The 26039-nt window shown below is 35.0% G+C and overlaps 1 protein-coding gene across 2 annotated transcripts in view; it reads left to right on the top strand.

The window, feature by feature from the left end:
* LOC149063663 (lethal(2) giant larvae protein homolog 1-like) overlaps nucleotides 1-26039 on the top strand; it is a 73510-nt gene that overhangs the window by 24974 nt on the left and 22497 nt on the right. For both annotated transcript variants that reach the window (XM_089255767.1, XM_089255768.1), the window contains exons 11-20: nucleotides 581-801; nucleotides 5931-6143; nucleotides 6271-6423; nucleotides 10081-10256; nucleotides 11443-11531; nucleotides 14386-14539; nucleotides 15943-16121; nucleotides 20414-20530; nucleotides 24543-24709; nucleotides 24855-24960. In XM_089255767.1, the coding sequence (XP_089111893.1) occupies nucleotides 581-801; nucleotides 5931-6143; nucleotides 6271-6423; nucleotides 10081-10256; nucleotides 11443-11531; nucleotides 14386-14539; nucleotides 15943-16121; nucleotides 20414-20530; nucleotides 24543-24709; nucleotides 24855-24960 (1575 nt within the window). The remainder of the gene's footprint in view (nucleotides 1-580; nucleotides 802-5930; nucleotides 6144-6270; nucleotides 6424-10080; nucleotides 10257-11442; nucleotides 11532-14385; nucleotides 14540-15942; nucleotides 16122-20413; nucleotides 20531-24542; nucleotides 24710-24854; nucleotides 24961-26039) is intronic.

Here is a 26039-nt window from a genome sequence, read left to right as displayed (position 1 = left end):
AAGTTTCACCACAGAAAGCAACAGGCCTACAATGGTGAATCTTCAATCATGACACTTCACTCATATTTCAAAAAATAGGTAGCAGATGGCAGCACTATAACAAGCATTACACAGAAACAAGCTTCACGTTAGATTAACAACAAGGACACACACATTCCAACACGTACCAATTCATTAGAAGTTCCGCAGAGGAATATGGAAGAAGTGCATGTATGGTTTAGTAGTAGTAATTGCTGTTAAAAACCTTCATAACAATATACTACATGCCAATACAGTCACCCAGATTCAACGCCATCATTTGTTTTGAAGAATTGTGGGAGATTCATAAGTTTGGCATTGTATCAAATCTCGATTGAGTTTGTTGCAGTCCTTATATGTAAGATATGATCACTGAAAATTTCAGTTTACTAAGTGGGGTTGATGCTATATCAGGGTTCGATCATAGATCTCTCGTGATGATAAGTGGGTGCTCTTCCATAAGGTTACCCAACTTTTGCATTACTCAAAAATATCATATGTTATTGACAAACATCACAAATAATATGGTGACATGTCCTGCTATATTTTCTTTTATTTGAAGATTTCGACAATCCACACTCTCTTGTGATCCTATTAGAAGAAGAACTCATAGTTCTCGACTTAGAGTCAGATACCTGGTTACCTTACCGTCTACCATACCTTGATATACCTCATTCTTCACCTGTAACTTGTGCTGCATGCGTTCCAGAGGTACATCTCGATACAGCTAGATTGCTCAAGGATGTCAGTGTGAATGGAGGGGCTGATTTATATTCTGAAAGTGTGAGTATGCAGATCTGTGTTATTTGTAGTTTGTTTTGTGCTATAGTATTTATTTCCCCCATCACCACTTGAAAAAGGTTTGAAAAACCTTTCTTGATGTTTCTTTATGTTTTGCTCAAATATCCTTTTGGAATAAAAGATTTTCACTCTCCCTCACTATGAACAAGTGTTTCCCAAAACAGACAGTATTTCCCCCAACGGACGATGGAATGGTCCAGGGAGGATGATAGAACCTACAGATTTAACATAGGATCCTGTGGGTCCACTTTTAAGTTGAGGGGTGATGAGAGAAAAAAATTTCTGAGCTAGAGGGGATGGAAACTATGCTGTATGACAACTGAGCATTGCACCTAATTTAACCCTTTAAGAGGCAATCAGAAATCACTAAATCCCCTTCGTAATGGCATATATTTTTTAATGAAGTAGGCTTTATTCCAATTTCCAGCAGTTGCAAACTGAGGAGTACAGGGAAAAGTTTTTCATTGACAAATCACTTAAAAAAATATCTGGGCTTGTCAATGCTAAAATAAGAGGCTTTTATAGAAGCAAGATATCTTGTCATTACCGCTTAAAGGTTTGAGTTGTCTGAGGTTCAATGCATGTTTGTGTTACATAAAAGAACATCAATATTCATCCTTTCTGCATGTCACAGAAGTTTTGAAGTTCATTCCTCTTACTCCTTATTTGCAAACTCCAGAGGGTCTGTGGGAAACCTTTTGAAATCAACGGTACGAATGTCATATCCAGTGAAACATTCATATAACAATACTCGAGAGACCAGAGAAATGTATCATTACAATGGTGCTATGTGAAAGATGGGATATGTAGTTCATTCCACTTAATGTGATCACATCTGGACTCACAGGGTCTCTGATAACCATACCCAAATGATGACTGTATCCAAAAAAGGTCCTGTTCGAAAGTATGGTGACCATGCATACCATTTGGTTGAATGGGATGTATGGTAAACTAGTATTAATGAAAAGGGATTGTTCTGTTTTCCTTTCTCACATAATCATTTGCAAAATGTTCCTGCCTTTTTTGTTGTTCAGCATTATGAGGCATTTGAATGGAACTGTGTGTGTGTGCGTGAAAAATTTGTGTCACAAATTATGTTTTTTGTAAAAACAATACATTTCATGGATCCCCTTCAGAAAGTTTCTGGGAAAAAGAAATATAAATCTAATCAGCTGAAAGAAATTGATCAAGGACTGAAGGGGAGGGATTTTTTTATAACACTTCAGAGTATAACACAGTATCACAACACAAGCACAGCACAATATATTTGTCCCCAGTCATTAAAATAATATTATAAAAGTTATAAAGTTAACAATTAAAAAGTTGAAATATAGGAAGGCCACATTCCAAAAGCAGCTCCACACGTATATGGAACCACAGCAAATACTATGGAGTGATTATGACATCATGTACAGAAATGTTTGTCACCATGGGGGAAAGAAGACTCCTTCTCTAGCCTCCTACATAGTCTTGCAGGATGATAATGGTAACTTACAAAAAGAAAAGTTTAATTTAACCTCAGCTTCAGAATGAGCAAAAAGAAAAAAAAAACTTTCGATGGGAAAAAAAGACATTATCAGAAGACCTGATTACTATAAAAAAAAAATTTCCGATGTTGTGCTATTGGTACATTTCGTTCTTTGCAAAACTGATAACAATATCCAAATGATGACATTATCTGTGGTTCTAATAAGTAGCATTGCACTGTGAAAATAATGCATCAGGACCAGAGAGTAATATAGGTGATTATCATTATAAGGATATTGTTATATAGTGATACTCTGGCTAACAAACACCTTGGCTTACAAATTTTTTGGCTAACAATTTTTTTCCATGATTTTTCGGCCTCAGCTAACGAAATGCAGATTTGAGTAATGGGAATTTTTGTTAATATGGATGCACTCTGTAACATGAAACAGCTGCGTTGTGAGCTGAATTTTAATGCTAATCATCATCAGAATTACTGTCGCTCAAGCCTGTCACTGAATCTTTTTTTTCCCAAATGTGAAATGAAAGGTTCGTCTGATATTTCACCTGCCCTGAACGCATGAGCGACTGTATGAGTGACCATATAAGTGGATTTGTAACCATGTGAGTGACCAAGTGAGTGTGAAATCGGCCTAAGGAGTGAGTTAGTGACCGTACAAATGACTAAGTGAGTGACAATGATTGACCACGTGAGCGACAGTATCTATTAGCGTGGGATTGACTGTATGAGTGAGTGACAGTATGTGTGTCCAAGTGAGTGATTGAGAGATTGACCATATGAGTGACAGTATGTGTGTCCAAGTGAGTGGCAGAGTGATTGACCATATGAGTGACCAAGTAGTTGACCGTACGAGTGACCGAGTGATTGACCATATGAGTAACCAAGTAGTTGACAGTACAAGTGACTGACCATATGACTGATTGTATGAGGGACCAGGTGAGTGGCGGTATGAGTATCCAAGCGAGTGATTGAGTGGTTGACCGTATGATTGCCCAAGGAAGTTACTGAGTGATTGATCATATGAGTGATCAAGTGAGTGATCAACTGAATACTTGTATGAGTTTCCAAGTGAGTGACTGATTAATTGAGCATATGAGTAACCAAGAGAGTGACTAAGTGATTGACCGCATGAGTGACCAAGTGATTGACCGCATGAGTGACCAAGTGATTGCTTTTATGAGTTCCAAAGTGAGTGATTGAGTGATTGACCATATCAGTCACAAAGTGATTAGCCACATGAGTGATTGAGTGATTAAGTGAATAACCGAGTGATTGACCGTGTGAGTGTCAAAGTGGGTGAGCGAGTGATTGAACATATGAATATTGTATGATTGACCAAGTGAGTGATTGTAGGAGTGACCAAGTGATTGACCACATGAATGATTGTATGAGTGACCAGCTGAGTGATGGTATGAGTGTCCAATGAAGTTACTGAGTGGACCATATGGGTGACCGAATAAGTGACTGAGTGAGAGTTTATTTGAGTTTCCAAGTGAGTGACTGTGTGGTTCACTGTATTAGTGATATAGTGAGTGACCATATCAGTAACCGTAATAATGACCCAGTGAGTGACCAAGCAAGTGACCGTATGAGTGATCAAGCAAGTGACCGTATGAGTGATCATAATAATGAACAAGTGAGTGACCAAGCAAGTGACTGTATGAGGGATCAAGCAAGTGACTGTATGAGTGATCATAATAATGAACAAGTGAGTAACAGAATGAGTGACCAAGCAAGTGCACGTATAAGTGACTGTTATAATGACCAAGTGACCATATAAGTGATCAAGTGAGTGACTAGTTGAGTGACCAATTTTTAGGTAGAAATAAATGAGTTTAAATAGTGTGTTGACAGATGCTGCATAAGAATTTTTATGTGCAATAAAATTTTGTGCGAATCAGAAAATTTAAAACATCAAAATACAGTAAAACCTCGATAAGTCGTCACCTCAAGTTTTCGAAAAATTATGACGACTTAAGCGGAGTTCCATCAGTTTTAATGTGCAATGTTATGAAAATCAAATAATTTAAAGTAATATGACATTTATTAAAGTATGAATCTCAAAATAACAATATTAATAAAATTTATAGATTGCGAAAGAAAAAATAATAGCAGTTTTTTATATTTTATTACTTAAATTATTGTGGTGAAATGTACTGTACATTTTGATTTGTACTAGTAATGTTTAATTTAGACTAACAGAGCAACCGTTTGAATAAGTAGCTTTTCTTCATAACAGAACTCTCTCTATTGTACATTAATTTTACATATACATCAAATTTAATTTTAGTGTTTGAATTCTTCATCAGTAGTTCATGATGCAACTACAAAGTAATCTCTAACACTTTTGACTTGGAGGAGGGGCTCTGGGCAGGGAAAAGTAAACAGAAGACCTCGACTTGGGAAAGAATGTCTAATTTTTTTCAACAAAGATATTTTGTTTTAATTTCAAGCCCTAAATTAGTAGAGTCCATGCTTTCTATGATTATTATCTGTGCCCATTGCACTTTGACTTTAATTTGATTGATTTGATTTTTCGATTTACATAGTTTTTGATTTCCTTGCACTATATGTAAACTTTGACATATCAATAAATTTTGGTTTTGCCGGAGATGTGCTGGCCCCCACCCCCCAGGAGGGCGGGGTGAAGTGCTTACGTTGCTTCTTGCGACAGAGCTTGGGTGTCATGCAGTTTCTCCAATAGAGCCCATGCAGAAATGAGATCTAGCTTGAACAGTCCCCAACATTCCAAAAACCTTAGTTGGCAAATGAACTTCCCCAGCATAACTTTTGTTACCTAAACTGTTCCGTTTGGGTATATAGGATTTTATGGTGACTTTTAAGCATATGGCAATGCTGTGAACAAGCTCTTTTTTTTAATGGGAGCCATAAAAACAGTCTGTTCCTCTTTCTCAAACTTTTTCATAGTGACGAGTTAACCGAAATTAGCGACAAGTAAATGAGGGTTTAATAACATTGTGGTCTATGAAAGCTGGAAGGGTCTGAAGAAAAATAATGACTTAACCAGAGTGACAACTTATTAGGGTGACGACTTAACGAGGTTTTACTGTATATATTTTTTTCCAGTAATTAAAATGTAAAATATAATATACGTTAATCTACGTAAATGTGAGTGTTTTGTTATTTAACATATCTATCAGGTTAAAAAAACAATTTGACAACATTGGCAATAAGTTTGACTATTTTTATACTGAGTTTGTTTCTGAAGTCAAGAACCTAACCCTGATGCCCTATGACACATATTTTTGAATAAACAGTTCTATTTCGCTTAGCCAATTGAATGCAGGTAATGAGTAGTTTAGATAAATAAACCATAAAATTATATTATATGTTCTAAATCCTTTTTATGTCAAAAAATTCAAAATTCAGAACTATAATATTTTCTTTTAATTATTGTAATAAATTATTGTTTAAAAATTAAAATGCCAAAAAGTTAGTTTGAGGTCTTATACCTATTGTGTTTAAAACATTATCCAAAAGGGTTTTTGATGTTTTAAATCAGTTTTGGACACTTGTCATATAAAAACCCAACCCTGATGTTTTGTATCAGTCATATCTTTTATAACTTTCATTGAGATTTGCCATTTTCTACAAATTCTAGGAATGGCCAATCAAAGGTGGGAGAACATTACAAGATTCTTCTCTAGTCAATAGCTTACTAGTCACAAGTCACGAAAACGGAGCCATTAAATTATGGGACTTATCACCATCATCGATGAAGTTGCTGCATACTTTCCAGACGGCAAACACCTTCATCACTTATGAGCGGAGTGAAGATTCAGAAGAAATTGATGATTGGCCTCCATTTCGCAAAGTAATTGAGTGTTTAAATCAACTCAGAAGAATTGAATATAGTTAAAAATTAGATAGGAATGAAATCCACAAGGCCATTTTTAATTAATTAATTTATTTTTTTAATGAGATATATATATTTTTTGCAGTTGGGCAACTATGATTCCTCGTGTGATGATTCCAGACTAGCAATAAGAAAAATGGTCTTCAATGACATCACAAAAACGTTAATCGCTGGAGGTATGGCAGGTCACATTTTAGTTCTTACTTTAGTTGAATCAGAGGCAGAAAAAGATATTAAGGTAAGCTTATTTTCTTTTATTTTTTTTTTTGCTTTTATGTAGAGAATTGTAGATCTTAAATGACACTCTGGTAAATCAAATGCAATGTGATATTATAGAATAAATTTTTCTACTAGGGTTTACCAAAGTCAGAAAAAAAACTTTAGGTTCTAGCGAAATTTTTTAAAAGTGAAGCTTGAATAACAATACAGCATAATGCACCCCTGCTTCACATCTCGGAGAGAGAGATCGAAGCATTCTCAAAGGATAGGTGTTCCTAGAAATTTTAATGAAATCAAAGGAACATAGCCTCCTCAGACAAAGGCAACAAATAATAAATTTATATAATCATTGTGGAACATCAGCTGTCATCAATCTGATCAAACTATGCAAAAAGACAATCAAAATGAAAAAATATGATTATAAGGTGATGACGTTTAGCCAGTGGTCCATCATATAAGAATCTTATAATCGTATGATCATCGATAATCTTGAATTATAATTATTCTTTTGAAAAGGAAATTCCCATGCCTTTAATAAAATCATCAACAAAATTTCACAATTTTCTGGACTGGTTTCGGCTGTAGGCAGCTTTGAAATAGGGTTCTTTGATTATGGGAATACCTTGTACTTTATTCTTTTAGGTTTGACAGATGGCTAAAATTTACGAAGTTTTCTTTCAGCACCAATTTTCCAATCAAATAAATTAACTCAATTAAACTAATTTGTCACCTATTAATGCATCAATATAATATATAGCTATCAATATGCAGCTATCTACATGCCTTGCACATAAATAATTGACATTTAAAAAACCTGATTTAAAATTTGATCGGCCCATTAACCTATCAAAAAGTTATGATTAACCAGTTAAAACTTGTAATCGATTTCCAGACGTATTGATTAATAATGACTCAGAAAATCAACCAGTAACCTGTGAAGGAGCAAAAACTCTATTTCAGGAAAGCATTGTTGTGATTTCATTTGTTCCAACAGAAGTCCCTATTATTATCCCAACAGTCTGTTTTTGGACTATGGAACAAAATAGATTTTGATTGTTTGAAAACAATAGTTAATGACGGAATGAATGTTATAAAAGAGGGCGATAGTGTTTATTATGATTCAGTTTTAATTTTTTGTTTCCTTCAGTTAAATTCCAAATTGGGTTGGGATTTCACGAGACTGACACTATGTACGACTGAGCTTCCACTTGAGGGGTAACTTGCGAACTGAAGAGATGACCGAGGAAGCGGATGAGGGATGGCTGCTTCAATTCGCAGTTTGCTGTTCGCGAACCTGATTTAGAGCTAAGGGATAGAGGGATGGTGAGGAGGGCCTGGCTCTGCGAAACCAGCTCCCCTGCAAGCTTGGAAGTAGGCCCTACATGGTCAGTTGCATTAGAGCTGATTGTAGGTTAAGACGATGTCTCGACTCCGAGAGAAATTGGATACGGTAAGGTTGGTTAGAGGCGGGTGCGGGATGGCTATTGATCTTTCCCTGTCACAAGTTGTCAGGCCGGAACGACGCCTCTTCGTGTCTAAGCAGTTGTCTTGTGCAATCAGCTCAAATATTAATTGTGGGAGGGAATTGGTTTTTAACAGAATTTTTTTAGTTTTATCATTTATAGTTAGCTGTAAAAATGTTGCATATACTTCTGATATTTATATGTTTAACCCTTTGACAGCATAGCAGAACTCACTAAACCCCTTAATAAAATTCCATATCTTTTTTATGGAACAGACTTTCTACCAATTTTCTACAGGTGCAAAGTAAGAGGGATAGGAAAATGTGCTAAATTGAAAAATGTTACAAAATATCTTGACATCAAAAAATATGGGTCTAGGTCAATTCGTCATTGTACAAATTTGTTGCGGCATCATTTTGTAGAAATTGTCTTTTTTTTTTGTCTCATTTCGTAGCATTTTTCACGATGTCAATTCGTCGCGACCAATTTAAATTGCTTTACATGCTTTAATTTTGGCAAAAATGGAACTAATTTTTTTTTCCTCATTTGTTGGAAAAATGGAAGCTTCCCCCTTCTCATCAGTTTTTTTTTTAATGAAGAAAAATATTCATTGACGTAAAAATAGTTACAAAGTGATTTTTTATTATTTTTCCAGGATAACTGATTGAAATTTCACAAATTCAAAATTGATAAATTTTCACTTGCAGTAAATTGTGAAAAATCTTCCAAAAAAAAAGTTTATATTGTACTCCTGTAAATCACAGTGGAGACCCCATAAGCTTGTATCTGACCCATGAGCTGGATCTCCTCTCCCTCAAACATTTCACTACTTTATAGGAATATTAGTCTATTTCTACCCATAAAAATATCATTAGAGCCCCTCCCCCTTTCCCTCATTATTTTTTAGTTCTTCCAATCATGGGCAGGGATACGAGAGGCATACTCTCCTCCTCCAGCTTCAATGACGAGGCTGACAGATCTAATGTTATGCATTATATTAATTGACATAACCATCATTGTGCCTAACCCCCTCCCATAGCCTTTCAAGTCTATCTCTGCCTATGTTCTCAATATTTCAGATAACTTGGACCTATGGTGGAACCCTGCTTATGCATCTCGTATTTATAATTTCATCGCAATTCATTCCTATACATTCAATGTTAACATTCAATTGAGTGTAACAATTTCGTTCATTAAGTTGAGTTGAAAATTCATAAAATATTGGTTATTTTCTTTCGGATGCAATCTATTAGATAGAATCATAAAAAAAGAAGCTTTCAATCTGTCAGATTTGTCTATGAACAATTTGTTTGAATCAATCAAATCCATTTATGTGAAGTTCACAAGGCCATGTCGAAACATCGTACAAATGTGAGAAACGCACAACTGAAATCTATTTTTAAATTAGAATAAACAGTTCAAAAAATTTTTTATTTCACTTTTGGATTCTGATTAAAAATTATCTGAATATAAAGAATAATTATATGTAAAGAAAAAATCCTAAAAATGAATTGAATTACCTAAAAAATCATATTGAGGATGATGTTACCTTTATTTTAATGTTGAGGGTTCATGTAATATTTTTTAAATACAAAATAATGAAAAATTACTGTATCATAAACACCAAAATTTGTCACTAAATATTAAAATTTCATCATTTGCAAAAATCAATTTTTTAATGTTTAAAATTTTTAAATACAATTGATATGTTGATCAGTTATTAAGTAATAAAATATTATTGCTAATAGAAATTTTAATATTAATCTTAAATGATGTTTTCAAAATGACATAAAAGAATTATTTTTGTTAAAGAGTGTGAGCACTCTTCTTCATCTTTCTTATTAAACACACAAATCTACGTATAAGATCATGTGGAACATGTACAGCAAAGAATTGACGGTGCGAAAAATTTTCTCTGTGCTGAATTGATGTCACAACGAATTTAAACCGTGATGAAATAAAGCGGTGACAAATTTGTATTGCCACAAATTGACACGCGACGAGTTGAACACGACAAGTTTAGTGCAACAAATTGACGGGCTTCAAAAGAATACCAGGATCAACAGAATGCCCTTCACAATCCTTTGAGTTGGGAAAGTTTTAATTCTTGATAACCCCTGTACATTGTCAGAACAAAGTTTTTTTTAATGTTATTGTGCTCATCGCGTTGATTATTGAATTCATATCATACATATATATTTTTTACCTTTCAGCCGATAATTGTTCATTTAGGAAGTGAGTACACCTCTACAATCTTCAGTGGTCAGACACCATTGATGGTTAGACCTGGTTTGAAAAAATACCGCAAGGGCCTTCATATCCAAACATTGGTGCAGCTCACACCACCGGTACCAATCACAGCGTTAGCTTATCATTCAGAATGGAGTATGTAAGTGTTACTTATATTTAGTTGAAACACTGCTATAAAATCATGGACTTTTACTGTGAAGGGAGTTTTAAAATTACAGCTTTATTCCTTTAAAAAATTCTCAGTTACAACCCTAAATATGATTATTAAAACAATACCATCAGCAAAGCAATATAGAAATTTTCTTCTTTTGTGAAAATGCAAATAAATTTAACAAAATTGCCATGGCTTTTTCCCAGCTCAATACATCAAGGAAACGGGGGGGGGGGGGAATGAATTTTCTTTTGCATTTTCGCAAAATGCAAAAGAAAATTGTAGAATGCGAAAGTAGTAGCAACTTTTGCAAAAACGTGTACAGGAGGTACGAAACAAGTAGACATCCAACCATCAATCATTACATTAGCATTGTAGCATTTTGCTAAAGCTTTTCACCCCATTTTCCCTTTTTTTGCGAAAGGAATTTTTTATCCAGCTTAAACATTGCAAGGAAATAGACATTTACTGAGGATATCCACTTTCTTGATGTCATTTTCAAAAATGTCTATTTCCTTGATGTATAGGTCTGAGGAAAAAGTCATCTCACTTTCTCCACCATCCCACCTGGAGGCCATTTGCTGAAGTTAAGGAAGGCTAATAATAGATCCTTATCAGTGCCTCACTCCTCAGTGTGTGAAATAAGAAAGGGTTGTCTCTCTCCAGTGGTGTATATGGTATTGCACTTGCTCGGTTTTTGCAAGTGGACCTGGGTTTAATTCCTGGTGGAGACCAAATAACTTATCGTTCAGAGTTTATCTCTGCATAATATCCAGAAAATGTCTATTTCCTTGTTGTAACAAAATTAGCTCACAAATCATTTGAACAATTTTTTTTTCTCACTGACTCAGCTTGTATGTATTTTTGAATGCACACAAGTAAGGTTAATTGAGTTTTCTGGATATGGAAGGTTTCATTGTATAACTGTTCCCCAGACAAAATACTTAATTTATTTTTATTTCAGTTCTGTTTAAAATATTGTGTTACCTGTGATACTACCCTTCATTATATTAGTATATATATATTCGCCCTGATATAGAAAGAAGTTGACTTTTCCCAGTCTAATTGGTTGATGGATATTTATAATATATATATATATACATACATATTGAATATGTATATCATGAAAAGAAAAAGATGTTAGTTGAGATTATAAAAGGTGTTGTATTTGTAGTCTTGCAGCTGGAACATCCCATGGTTTTCTATTGTTTGATATCATCCAGAGACGGTGTATAATGTCAAAGAGCACTTTGGGTATTGGAGGTGAGTTCTAATCAATTCTCTTATATTTAGGAAGTGTATGTTCTTGATTTTGAACTGAAACATTTATTGAAATTAAATTAAAAATCTGTATTTAAAATGTATTTAAAAATTTATTATAAATTGCTGGGTAAATGAAATACTATGACTAAGTAACTCAAAAATTGGTGATTTTTAGACGGTTACAAGAAATGAAGCATCTTGGCAAGCACTTTGAAATTTTAAGACTAGGTAATCAGTAACTGATGTCTAAACATAGATGATTTTCTTTCAATAATAGATAATGCTAAATATACACTTCATTTTACACTGAAATACATTTTTATCAAAATGAATAAAATTGCATTCCCTAGTACAGTGGTTCTCAAACATTTGTCACTCGTGGCTCCCTTGCCTAGTTCATGGTTCATCTGTGGCTCCCCATAATAGTGGATATTCTAATTTATAAAAAAGACACACCAATGAATATCTCTAGCTCGCCGCAATGGCCCTAGGAGCCACGACACACACTTTGAGAAACACTGCCCCAGTAGTAGTAGTACTCATGTGATAAAATAATATGGGTATTGTTTGTGTGAATTTTTTTATTTCATATATAAATCATGTGCTCAATCACACATCATGTTTGAGATTATTCAAGACTAATAATTTAATCTTGTTTTCGATAGTAAAAGTCAACCATACAAAATACCAGGTATCAAATATAGTGGAACTTTGGTTTACAAGTGTTTCAATATACGAGCAAAAACTGACCAAATTTTGATTTGATAAACAAACGATGATATGCATTGCCAGGGAAAATTTTGAGTTTTGTTTATGAGATCACAACTGAACAGGCAGTTCTTCATTTTTGTCCCCGCATGTACTGTGGCATTATGCATAATCTTCAGCAAACAGAACAAACCTTACTCTCCAAGAGTTTTGGAAAAACAATTCCACATCATGCACTGTCCCAAGATCATTGATAAAGCATTGGATTGGGTCACCAAGAGAACTCCCAATTCTGCTTGGAGAACTGTGGACTGATTGCATTATTGAACTTCAGGGGTGGCTTAACCCTTCAAATACAAATACAAATACAACGCCACAACAGGCAAATTGCCCAACGAGGTGGCTGACTTAAGAACATCATGGATCCCCGAGCCATTTTTTGGAGGCCCTACCTACTACTGCTACACCACACATGCACCCCCCCCGCGAAACCCCCCAACGAACCCCCAACGAATCGGTACATGCGGGAATGTGCGTGTACGTGTAGTGCAACCTGACGTAAAGTTTGTTTCTGTGTAATGCTTGTTATGTGTAATGCTGTCATCTGCCCCCAGTTTTTCTAACTATGCGTGAAGTGTTATGATTGAACGATTTATCGTTGTAGGACTGTTGCTCTCTGTGGCGAGACTTTTTAACGGGGAGATCGGCTCGCATTTGCGCCTTGAAGTTGGGAACCACAGAAAACCAACTTCAGCCGACCACCACTGTGGGGTTCGAACCCGGATCCTCGCATCACGAGTCCGGCACTATAACCACTCGACCACCACAGCGGCAACAGTTACACATATTCAGATAAATCCTTAAAAAATGGGCAGAGCCTGTTCAGGAAAGACGATGCTTTCCCCCATTCTCACCCATTCAATGGATTTTTGGTGATTGGAAATCCTCCCATCGCAACAATAAGTCAATGACATGAATAAGCTTATTATAGGTTACCCACAATGGCCTCACTGAGTGTTTAAATGTATATGAAACCTAGGAAAGCAGTTTTCCCTGATTTCCTGGAGAAAAATGAGAAATTATAATTTTCACCAATTTCTTTCTATTTTTTGGATTCATGCAAAAAGATCAATATTTTAATTGAAAGATATAAATCAATATTATTACATGAAAATCTCGATCATCAACGTTTTTACATTCACAACAGAGTATTCAATTGAAAATAATGAATGAGCACCGGTTGGAACCGCTGCCTTAAATCATTGTTTTGCATGTTTAGATACAGCTTCAATTGGAAAACCATTGCATTATAAATGCTAATAAATCTACCATATCATAGTCAAATTTAGTTATTTTTACTTTTGCATTAAGAATAAGTTACAGGAAATGAATTACCTTTTTGGTTTGATAATACAATTGAATAATCAACGTTAAATCTACCCAAAATTCAAAACGAACACTGCTAGAATGCTGTGTTCATTTTGAATTTTGGATCGATTTAACAAGGATTATTCAATTGTATTAAGTTACTGGAGTTTCTTAAGCACCATATGCAAAAAAGCGCTGCCAAATTAAAGGACAATTTAGTCCTACAATTTAGTATTTTGATTGCTAGATATATTTTTATCTTATGCACAATAAGGGTATTGTTTTAAGTATCAGTGATTATCTAAATAGTTTAATAACAGAATTACATATATGATGTAAAAGGACTATTCAAACACCTGTATGTTATAAAAAATGTACCGCAGGTGTTTATACACAAATGTAAGCAGTCAAAGACATTTGGAAGGTCCATAATCATCTTAAATTGAGGAATATCAAATAGTTCCATCGTTTCTCCTTCAGTGTTCATGCTATGTTTTATTCAAATTGTATATTTTAGAAGGGGTGAAAAGATATATATTGCCCAAAATAGTTCTGTACAGAGTAGAAAATTATTTTACAATGATATTTTAAGTATTTATTTTTTGTATAACATAGTCATTTTAATCATTACATTCAATTAACGTGTGTATTTCTCCGGTGGGAATTTTAAATGAAAAGCAATATTTGAGGTTTTTGATGTGACAGTTTAAATCGTGAAAAACTGCCCTGCGTCAAAAACTTGCCAACCCATTCATAACAAATTTCTTTCATTTATTAGATACTTCCATCTCTACCTCAAGTGAAATGACTGCAAGGTCACAAACGATAAAAAGGTCACTTCGGGAATCATTCAGAAAGTTACGGAAAGGCAAAATCTTGAGGAATGGAAGAGATCGCAGTGGTTCATTATCAAGTGAGCTAACTAAAGACAGGTAGGAACTTTTAGAAGTTTTGTTTTTATAAAATTCTGGTGTACATTTGTGTATAAGTGAAACAACAGTTTGCATTTCAAAGCAGATGGATGCATGTCTGGGTGTACTTGGCATTTTATTCTTATTCAGTAGATCTCCTAACAGGCATGAGTGACTTTCTGGTTTCGGGGCTGTGGCTCTGGTATCCTCAGGGTGCTGCTTTAGAAAGCGGACCAGTCTACGTATTTTACTTTTTGAACCCTTGCGCTTCAGGATGCACTCAAAGGTAATTTGAGATGTTCAGCTGGCTCTCTCAAGTGAAAGACTGTTGTCTTGGAGCATAGAGTTGCGTAGTGAAGAGGTGTGCCTATGGCCGAACATGCACATTCATCACTGGGATTGATTTGAACCTTTGAAGGTTAGCCGGAAACAGACCATGGCCTCTTAAGAACATTATCATCTCACGTGACCATTTATGGTTCTGGGCTATTACATGTCGCAGGATGGTATGGGTTGATTGACCAGGCTCTGCGTTTTCATCCCATTTATGTGGCAGCAGAGGATGGCGGTGGGGTTGACAAAGTCATATTTTCTCCCACACCACAAAAACCATAATTAAAGCACTGCCCCACATTATTTGGCATGCTATAAATGTCTGGGTACATTAGCTTTTTGAATGGGGGAATCCTGGTTCATTAGTCCACCTTGGAAATGCACAGTGTAATTAGGGTCACCGAATGCATTCAAAACACTAAGAGCAATTTATATGAAGTGCTGAAAAAATGAGCGAATCAGACTAAAATAATTGTATTTTGTTGTAGTAAACATGTTTATCCCACAAAAATTTGATAATAATAATGTAAATTGAACATTTATTTCTTGCTTCAACTCATCTATCGTAAATCTAATACAGAAATATAGATACTGTATTTTGGCCATTTTTCTGCTTGCTCAGGGATCGAAGTCACTTTTTTACCTTATCAACATGTTTTACAGTTTTTACTTTTTGGCTCTGCTTATTCAAATCTTATAAATATGGTAATAGAATACAAAATTGTCTCCATCTAACTCATCTAATCTATGCTTAGCATCCATCATTTTCAATAAAAAAACAAGATTTGCAAAAGCTAAGCATAAAGCTTGAACTATCTTAATAGGTTGCAGAACAGAAAAGATTCTCAAATGCAGAGCAAAGACATGGTTCAAATCAGTCAATTCAATCAATTTTTAGAGTGCAGATACTTTAAAATCCCCAGAATCAGTTATTCAAAATTCTTGGCATGCTAGAAAATACCGGTATTCTCAGCATTCTAGTCTCCTTTCCTGTTCCCAGATGCCGGCTAATGTGGGGGGGGGGGGGGAACAAATTCAGCTATTTGTTAATGTTTGTTATGAAAGATATAACATATTGATCTACTTTACAGTTCGCAGGATGACAGCTCCAAGCGAGAGAGTTTCGCCTCAAGTCCAGATCCCACCATTGCCAGTTCTCCTTCTCCAGAGTTGCGATCTTTCGCAAGCGAGTCAGAATCTCACCAAAGCAATGGCTCTTTAGCATCAGTTGTGCAGTGTGTGTACCTAGCACAGAGCTTCATCATCAATAGTGTGTATGAGTTTATTTTCTTCTGAATTTTATTTATGCATCATTGAAAGCCATTCAAGAAACACTTATAGCAATGATTTAAATCCAATGATGTTGCGTGTTCTTTGGAAATTATCTTTTTTTTCTTTCATATATCATATATGTTTGCATGAAAATGTTTACGTTTGATCTTTTTTAACTGTCAGTAAATTATCACTGTGTCAATGAAAATTTTTTTGGTTTACTTCTCATGATGATTCTATTCATTACAGTAGAATCCTGTTATGAAGCAGGGGTCTGTCCAGCCAGCCAAAATTTGGGTTTGTTCCCCCGGAGCCTTCACAAAATACAAATTAATAAAACCATAAATTTGTTTTGCTTTGCGATAAATTAACTAGATTATTTTGCTTCCCAGAAAATTACATATTTTTCACAAAATTGATAACTATTTTGACAACAATAAGGTGGTGTCATGGTTTGCGTCACCATGTTTCATTGCAATTTTTGTTCCTCTTGATGTCTACTAACAACCCTCTGAGTTTGTTGGTCCATTAACAGAACACCCTGTATACAATGCAGTGATGTGTAGTACACATTGAAATATACAATACAGTGATGTAGTGCACATTGAAATATACAATACAGTGATGTAGTGCACATTGAAATATACAATATACTGATGATGTATGCACATATTATTCAATATTCCATTTTGACAACACTTGAAAATGTTAGTTTAACCCTTGAATTTCTTCTAACATGATAAGCCTAGTAAGCTGCTGAATCACTCATGATTAGCAATTTTGGGGGGGGGGGAGAGATTTTTTGCTTGGGCACAAATACAGAGAGGTATATTTTTAACTATTTACACAGTTTGATGATTAATGAAGAAAAATATAAAGCAGGATTTCTCTCATAATCTTGAACATATAGATCGGAAATTATTTTCACTTTTTTAATTTGGAAAATAACACAATATGTATAAAGGGAAAGACAATGCTTGATAAATCCCATGCATTAAGTCACCATGACGACTAGAAAATAAACATTGGCACTTGAAATTTTCCATATGTAATAGGTAGATTAGAGTAAGGATGACACAAAATTTTCTGGTTTCATGACAATGTGTCTTTCAGTATAAAAAGGGGTTATAAAGTCCTGTAAAAGGTGGATAAACATTATTCAAGACTGTTTTTTATGAGAAAAAAACCATCTAGCTGGTGCCTAAATTATTTTTTTCAAATTTTCTAGCCGTCACAACAAATGTGTCCAAAAGTATCCTTATTCATCAAAAACAAAAGCTTCAGCTATGTAACCAGCCACTGTAGTGGTCATTGTGATGGACTCACATTGCGAGTGGTCGGCTGAAGTTGGTTTTATGTTGTTCCCAACTTTTCGAGGCATGAATGCAAGCCAATCTCCCTGTTAAAAAAGGTTGCCACAGAGCAACAGGCTTACAATGGTACAATTATTCAATCATTATACTTCACTCATAGTTAGAAAAAGTTGATGGTAGATGGCACCACCACACATAACAAGTATTACACAGAAACAAACTTCACATTAGGTTCCCGGTTCACTACACATACACGCACATTTTCCAGCATGGCCCAGACCTTCTTCGACCATTTGCAGAAATCTCTTCATTGACACAGAGCGGCAGGCCATGTAACTAGAATCATTTGGTTTTTTTAATCTTACCCAAACTTTCAGGCACTGAAGTGTCTTTCTTCGTCGCTATGGTGGTTGAGTGGTCATAGTGACAGACTCGCGTTGCGAGGTCCCGGGTTCGAGCCCCACCGTTGCCACAGTGGTGGTCGGCTGAAGTTAGTTTTCTGCGGTTCCCAACTTTGAGGTGCAAATGCGAGCCAATCCCTCGTTAAAAAGTCTCTCCGCAGAGAGCAACAGCCCTACAACGATACAATTATTCATTCATTACACTTCACTCACTATGAGTTGAGAAAAAACTCATAGTTTATAAAAATTCATTGCAGATGGCTGCACTACACATAACAAGCAATACACAGAAACAAACTTCATGGAAGGTTCACTATGTGTACACACGCATTCCAACATGTGCCACTTCGTTAGAAGTTCCGCAGAGGAATATGGACAAGGTGCATGTCTGGTTTAGTAGTGTAGTAACACTGAAAAATCAAGACACTACATACTCACTCAGACGTTAGGTATACACACACAGCTACACTTCTGGCACAACTCACGAAGTAGTAAAGTGCCCATAGATGGTGATAGACCTGAGTTGTGCTTGGTTTGAAAGCAAGAAAGAAAGTTTTTCTTCTCTTTTTTTTAATCCCTCACTGTAAACACTGTGAAGAATATTCCTGCTTCATTATATTCAAAATTTCTTAAATACTTGAAAAAAGCCAGAATAATAATGAAAGCAGCAACAGGTAGGCCTACAGAAGGACATCATAGTCAACGTTACTCCCAAATGTCACTAATTTGTTGACTCAATCGAAATGGGGGACAATAATGGCTAAAAAGGGTAAAAAAACAACAGGTTTTTTTGAGCCAAGATTTTGGTGAGTATATGGCACTATTAAATTCTTTGTCTACCAGCTCTGCATCGGTCAAAAGTATTTCTTTCAAATTTGGAATAAAACCTTTCCATGTGTAATCTCTTGTGTGAGTATAGTGATGAAAATTGTTTTCATTTAAGTTTTTCATTCTCTTTGTTCCCCGAAAATAAAACACAGTCTTTAATATTAATTGTTGCTCCAAAAACTACATTAGGACTTTTTTCAGGAGATGTATCTTATTGTTAGTGTACAAAACAAATCTATGTTAATTTATGCTTCAATTTTTCGACTATATTTCCTGTGGAACCACTCGTCCCAGATCTTAACAATAGTGCTCTCCCAGAATAGACACTTTCTTGTTCATGTAGCCTGCTTTTACTGCATTGCTAAAGGCTCAATCATACACCTGTCTAAGTTCATCCCTTGAATGCTTCCCTTAAGTGACCACCTTGCAGTCTCGCATGGACTCTTCATAATTTTTTCAAGCTCATTGCCAACACCTTATTTTCATTGTTATCATTTTTTTCCATTCGCAAATGATCCTCAAATAATTTGTTTATAACAATATCAAAAGAGTCTGAAGATAGCAGTCATTCCTGAGAATTCATTACTTCAAAGTTTACCTCTTGTCTGAAGTAATCTTTTTTGGGAATTTAGAATTATTGAATAACTTGAATTACCATTAAGTAAGTATGCCAATAACATTATTTCATGTTAATATTACTTTATTATTCAAGTAAACCGTCATATGTAGCAACAGATGTATAGTATGTATTAGTCTGGCTGACAGTTTTAACGGAAGCTTATTTTTAAGGTAGGGCTTATACCAGTGGTTCCTAACTTTTTTTAGGCCATGCCCCACCAAAGCATATCTGAAATTCTGATGATGATCTTAACAATATGTACCCATGAAACTACATAGTTCTATGACAAAGTTTTTTTTTTAAATATAAGAATCATTGTTTTGCCTTGCCACCTAAAATTTTAAAATGAGGAGTCTTTGTCCCCTATTTCTGTTCACTTTTACTTGGTCAAAAGCAGTGGTTCTTAATCAGGGTCCTCCTTGGGGAGACTTCAGGGGCCCGTGAACTTGTATAACAAAATAATTAACTCATTGATTTTACATTGCTATACATAGAATATAATTTTTAAAAAAAAGTTCACTGCCTTCATTTTACTTCATTTTATTGGCACAGCGTCTGTGGACTTTACCTTACCGGCACAAATTTCCCATGGAGCAGAATGCGGGTAAAACTGTTTTTCTGCATTTAGAGCTATTTTTTCCCAACTTTCCTCCATTTTTCAAATTTGAATATCTCAGTGAATATTGCACTTAAGACCCTTGAAACATGAATGACATATCTGAGTACTACACGTTATTTGGAAACTTTCTAATTGGAAGTACATCTCTAGAATCAATGGTTCACCAGTAAAATGCCATACCCCCTATTTGCTATGCACCCTGTATATTGAAAGAAAACACCTTTTATATGTTCTCTTAATCAATTTCTGTTAATTTAAATGCTTTTTGAAGAGTGATAACTCAAAATTTTTCTTGAAGAAATTTTTGTGCTCTCCCTCCAAGCCATTTGTTCCCCTCCAAAGGTTGATTCTGTATACACCCCTGTCCATGGGGCCATCACAATTATGAAGAAGTTTTTGATGCTTAAAAGTTTTTAAGGTTGCATTTCAATTGAGTTGAAGTTTCTGCAATTTTTGATAAGTTGCATGATTATAAGATGCTGCATTGAAAATTTGTTTTGTCTCCTTTAGATGTAATCACTACTCCAACATTTTGGGCTGGAACAAGTAATGGCTGTGTTCACATTTATACAATAACCATACCCTCAAGTGATAGTAGGAATACAGAGCTGATATCCTGCCAGCCAGGTATGTTTCCCTTTATTTGATTGTCTTGTGAATTTTAGTAGTTAAATCATGCACTCAGTTTTAATAAAGAACTCAGTGGAATTCACATTGATGATGGGACAGTCCTTTAGTTTCTTAGGAATATATTTGCTTGCAAGACACCAGGACCAGGTGACATTTATCCAAGGGTCCTTAGGGAATGTGCTAATGAGCTGTTTTTACTAATTGCACAAATCTACAGGAGTAGTGTGGCTGAGGGTATTGTTTTATGGGATTGGAAACTTGCTAACAGTTTTTAGCTTTAACCCTTTGAAGGGCGCAACATCGAAATATGAAAAATATAAAAAATAACTTGATGTGCCGATGCATATGGATGTACATATTACGTTTTTCAAAAAAATTAAAAAAAAATTTGAATTTTTATTTATATATGAGGTGGGATACCGTTTGTCCCACTGCGCACTTAGCGGCGCTTATCAGCGCGGTTGAAAATGCTTGGCAGGGAAAGCATTACTAAGGCACATTTACAATAGTGCTTATTTCATTTTATTAGCCAGGAAAAGATTAGAATAGTTAAAGGATGTCATAATATGGAGAAATACTTCTAAATTGTATTTTAAATGTTGATGGAAGACAAAGTCTCAAATAATGACGTGTTAAGTACAAAATTCTATAGCAATCTCTCTGACAAATGACTCAATAAGGGTCACACTTTATAGTTTGTCAAAGTTGGGGTCACCTTTCTTTAGCTGAACCGAATTATCGTTCAGGTGTAGGTGGACCAACATCCAGGTGAATCTTTTCACTGGCATTAGTTTGCTTATGAAACTATCGGCCAGAATTGGATTTGTTGACCAGTAGTCTCTGTAGATAGGGAGTTTTTTTATGCCCATAGCTAAATTTATGGCTAAAAAGCATAGAAACTCGTCTTTAGAACTGGATCAAACCTCTTTCCTTCCTGGGTTACATAAAGATTTGTTTGGAAAACGATATGCTCAATCAGGGCTGATGAAAAAAAAAAAAAAAAAAAAAAAAATTGCAATAGGAGATTGTTCTTCTAGGTCCAAAATCTCATCACTTGGCCCAGTCCTTTCTCTGAATTCTGGAACAGTGTTGTGTGGTGGGGGTTTTACTCAAGTTATTATATCTATTGTTGATGGTCCTGGAGTCGATGTTTCATCAACAATAGATTCTTCTACGATAGTCAATTCTTCATTCCCGATACGCGAAATTCTTCCCATTCTTGCACTTCATCAAGTTCAATTGAGGATTCTGGATCCAATGGTATTTCTTCAATCAAAGCAAGAGCTTCAGCAGCTGTTAGTCCTTTTCGAGGCATTTTGAATTTTCTTTTACTTTATAGAGGGGACCATTCTCTGTACTAAAGAAGACACACAAATAAAAAAAAAAATTTCCAGACGCAACAGTATCATGTTATAAAACACGCATTCCAAAGAGATTTCCCAAGGGTGAGGAAATCGGTGCTGCCCTCTGTAGGGGGGATGCTGTAGATACGCAGTGGGACTACATGTATCCCACCCTTTTTCTTCAGCAAATACGTTCTGAAAAAAATCTTGTGGATTCAAAAATTACTTGCAAGACAAAATTCATAATACTATACATTGAATTTGTATCATTTCACCCAGTTGGTGATGCAAAATTTGGTAAAAATCTGCAATCACTTTTTTTATAGTGTCAGCAAAAATATTTGATGAAAAAGAACTACCATTAGTAATATGAAAAAAAGATTGTGGACAACTAGAGCCATCTTCTGATAACTTTTGGAATTATAAACTACATTTTAATTCGATTTGCGGCAAAAAATTCCTATTTTTCGTGGGGTTATGAATTTTTGAAAAAGGTGGGATAAAGGGGTTCCCACCGCCCCTCAAAGGGTTAAAAAGGGTAGTATTGAAACCATCTCAAGCTAGACTCGATCAGGGAATTGATGGGATTGTTAGGAAATTTGTGTATAATGTTAAATTAATGGATGTAGTCGGGAATCAAAGCAATTGGGAGCTACTGCTCCAGGCCTCCTTAAATAAGCCTGCAGCATGAGCAAATTAATGAAGCATGACCTTCAGTGTTGACAAATGCATGGTTCTCATTTTGATTCGAACAACCCACGGTTTGCTTATGAGCTAAATGGTAGAACTATTTGGATGCAACCAGACTTACCGATTCGAGAATTCTCATTGACGAGCGGCATGGATTTGTTGAATATTGTTCCATAGTAGTCAAAACAGCAAATATAATGGTCGGTTTGATTCTTAAAATAGTCCAGAGTATGCCATATGGTTTTGAAAACCCCTATCTTCAAAACAGCCAATAGAGCTTTGGTAGGTATACAAGACTTGAGCTACGAAGAAAGACTTTATTCATTGAGTATGTTTTCTTTGGAGCAACGTATGTGTTGCAGAGGTGTGATTGAAGTATCTAAGATTTTCAAGAGGATCGATATGATGGATCATAAAATATTGTAACACCGTCTTTCAAATACTTTAACTTGAGGGCACCAGTTTCGATTAGTTTGAGTTTGTCTCCAACTGCAGCATGGAATAGCTTATCTTCTGATGCTGTAAATTTCCCCATGGTAGACACCTTCAAGAGAAAATATAAGATTTGTGAGAGTAATAAAAAACTCAGGGTTTGTACAGTGCTTAAAAATTCCTTAAAAAGTCATTAATATTCATTTTCTTTTTAAGGACCCTTAAAAACACCTTAAAATCCTTCCAGCTGTTTCTAAAAAAAAGTCGACTTTCCCCCACTCTCGATTTTGTCCCCGAAAATCGGATTGTGGTAACTGCAGCTCCTTATTCAAATTATCGGCCCCTCATTGTGAAACACCGATCATATCCTTGATTGTACAGCTGAAGATAGTTTACTCTAGTCCAATGTTTCTCAACCAACTGCGGTTTCCGTTTTCAAAAAAAGAAAAGGAAAAGTGGCCCCTGCAAGCAGCAGAAATTACTATGGTCGACCATCATTGTGTCAAATCCTGATGTTTCGTGGGGAAAAAAATTCATTTCATGAATAAGAGCTAGTCCGCCGAATTATGAGAGTTAATTTGTAAATTTCGCCAAATAACGAGTGTTAAATTGCCAATGTTGCCAAATAACGAATGCTAAATCGCCAAACATCGTGTTGAATGTCCTGAAATTTGCTCTCATTTTGTAACAATTTCTTTCTGAGTGCAACTGAAAAACAAGAAGGAAAATTGAAAAACTTAATTTTAAAGAATTTGTGTATGTGTTGATCCACTTTGAGCGAGAGATGAATAAAGAGTTGCTGCAAATATAATTTTGTAAGAAAAATCTTTGTCAGCTGTGGATTTTTATTTTGAATAATTGGGGGAAGGGGAATATCACTTTTAGAATTTTTATAATTTATGTGATGCTGTTATGAGTTATATGACCGAAACTTCAAAGGTTTAGAATAATTTCGTGACAACAGAAAAGTATGTATGTAGATTGATTATTTTATTAATTGTTATAATGCAGGGTAACAAATCAAAAGTTTTAATTTCTGAACCACTTCTCCGTCTATATTTTTGAGAAGAGGGAAAATTTATTTGGCAAATAAAAAATAAATTTGCATATGTGCCCCGCCCCCTTTTTATTGCTGTAAAAGTTATGAAGTTTGCCATGACTCCTTAAAAACTGCTTGAAGCTCCTTAAAAAGTCCTCAAGAACTCCTTAATTTTTATTTAGAAAATTTTGTATGAACCCTGAAGCTCTCCATATTTAAAGAATAACAGCTATATTTCTGTGTGCAGAGATATTTTAGTTGTTCAGTTACTTTTTCTGGCGCTCTATTTTTTGGTAGCTATATTTAGGCCTATGACAACCACACTTTTATGAGCATTTTTCTAATACTATTTATTTTTATATTTTTCCTTTTTTCTTTTTTCTTTTTGAAGCTATCTTGTTTGGCAATTTGCCTGTGGTGATTTCTTTTTTTAAATTTGTATTTTGAATTTAGTTTTGTAAGAATTGGGGAAAAGATTTATACAAAGAAATTGTACATCTTATAGGTCGGGAAGTTCAGTTAAGGCATCGAGCACCTATTTTGTCAATCCAGATTGTGGATCACAGAGGATATCCGCTTCCTGATCCTCTTGAAGTGCAACAACAACGAACCAAACCAGCTGACTTGTGCAGAAGTCACAGAGTGATTATATGCTCTGAGGAACAAGTAAAAGTATGTCGTATTTCTTTTCTCGAGTTTCAGAATTTAACTTTTTAAATTAAAATAATAGTTGATGCCGTAAATGAAATATAAAGTATTTTATATATAAGAAATCAAACTGTGACATTACAATGTTGTTTGCGTGTTTGTTTCTCAGGTTTATACGTTACCCAGTATAAAGCCTTATTGCAAATATAAGCTAACACTTTTGGAGAGATGTCATATTGCTCAGCTTGGCTTCGCTACATTCCAAAGTAAAAGTGGTAAGTAAGTCTTTGCATCTGTGATGAACATTCAGAATTCCATTTGCTATATTTCTTGGCTCATCGGCAGCAGCACTTACTTTAAAAAAGAAATAAATTTAGAGGTTTGCAACACGTACTCATAGGCATTGCTACATTAACTTTTGTTTCAAAAACACAATCTTCAAAAAATTGACTGTGAATATTGTTGTGTATCATTCATTTATGACTGACTAAATTACATTTCAAATACAGTGAAACCTTGATATACTTTGCAGACTCAGGAAAAAAATGTTGTATCGAGAGACAGTAGTTTGACATTCAACAATATCAGGGCTGCCCTTATCAGATGCGGGGGAGGAGGGGACCTGATGCAAAAATAGTTTCAGGCTTATATTTAGCCTCAATTTTATATATTTTTTAATGTAGAGGAACCGCGTGCATGTAAAGATTCATGCATTATTGCAAAATATACATGAATGCTGAAAAATATCTACTCACCAATAAAAATTCAGAATTAATCAGGGAAAAAACCCCCAGAATTAAAATGAAAATTCAGAATTGACAAAACTTTAGAATTGAAGAGAGAAAAAAATCCCAGAATTAATGAAAATGCAAAATTAATGAGAAAAAATCATCCCAGAATCAAAAATATAATTGATACATTGTTTTTCACTTCTACTACCACAAGTGCGAGGCCTCTCAAACAGTGTGGCTCAGTGCAACTGCACCTGTTGCACACTGCTAAGCGTGGTTCTGGACTATAGCCATTTCTAAACACGACTTGAAAAATTATTGTTTTTGTAAGGGGATTTTATTGTTATATCAGATATCGTTGCAGCGAGTTTCACTATTTTTTAGAAATGGTACTAACCATTTTTATACAAATGTCTATAGAACACAAACAGTTTAACTTTTTTTCCTGCAAAAGAGCAGCCTTTAGGTTGATCCAGCACTAAACTTGAACATTCTTGATCTGTGATTTTTTTTTTGCAGACTGTGACTGGTAAAAGGTGTTCCCAAAAATGTATTAATCAAATCATATTGCCAGTGATCAAATCGTATCATATCAGTGATCAAATCGTATCATATCAGTGATC

The sequence above is a fragment of the Pholcus phalangioides genome, unplaced genomic scaffold (genome assembly GCF_987345545.1).
Source record: "Pholcus phalangioides strain wild (caught in Gottingen) unplaced genomic scaffold, Ppha-v1.0 ptg000172l_1, whole genome shotgun sequence".
Classification (NCBI taxonomy): domain Eukaryota; kingdom Metazoa; phylum Arthropoda; class Arachnida; order Araneae; family Pholcidae; genus Pholcus; species Pholcus phalangioides.
This window is presented reverse-complemented; position numbering and strand designations above follow the sequence as displayed.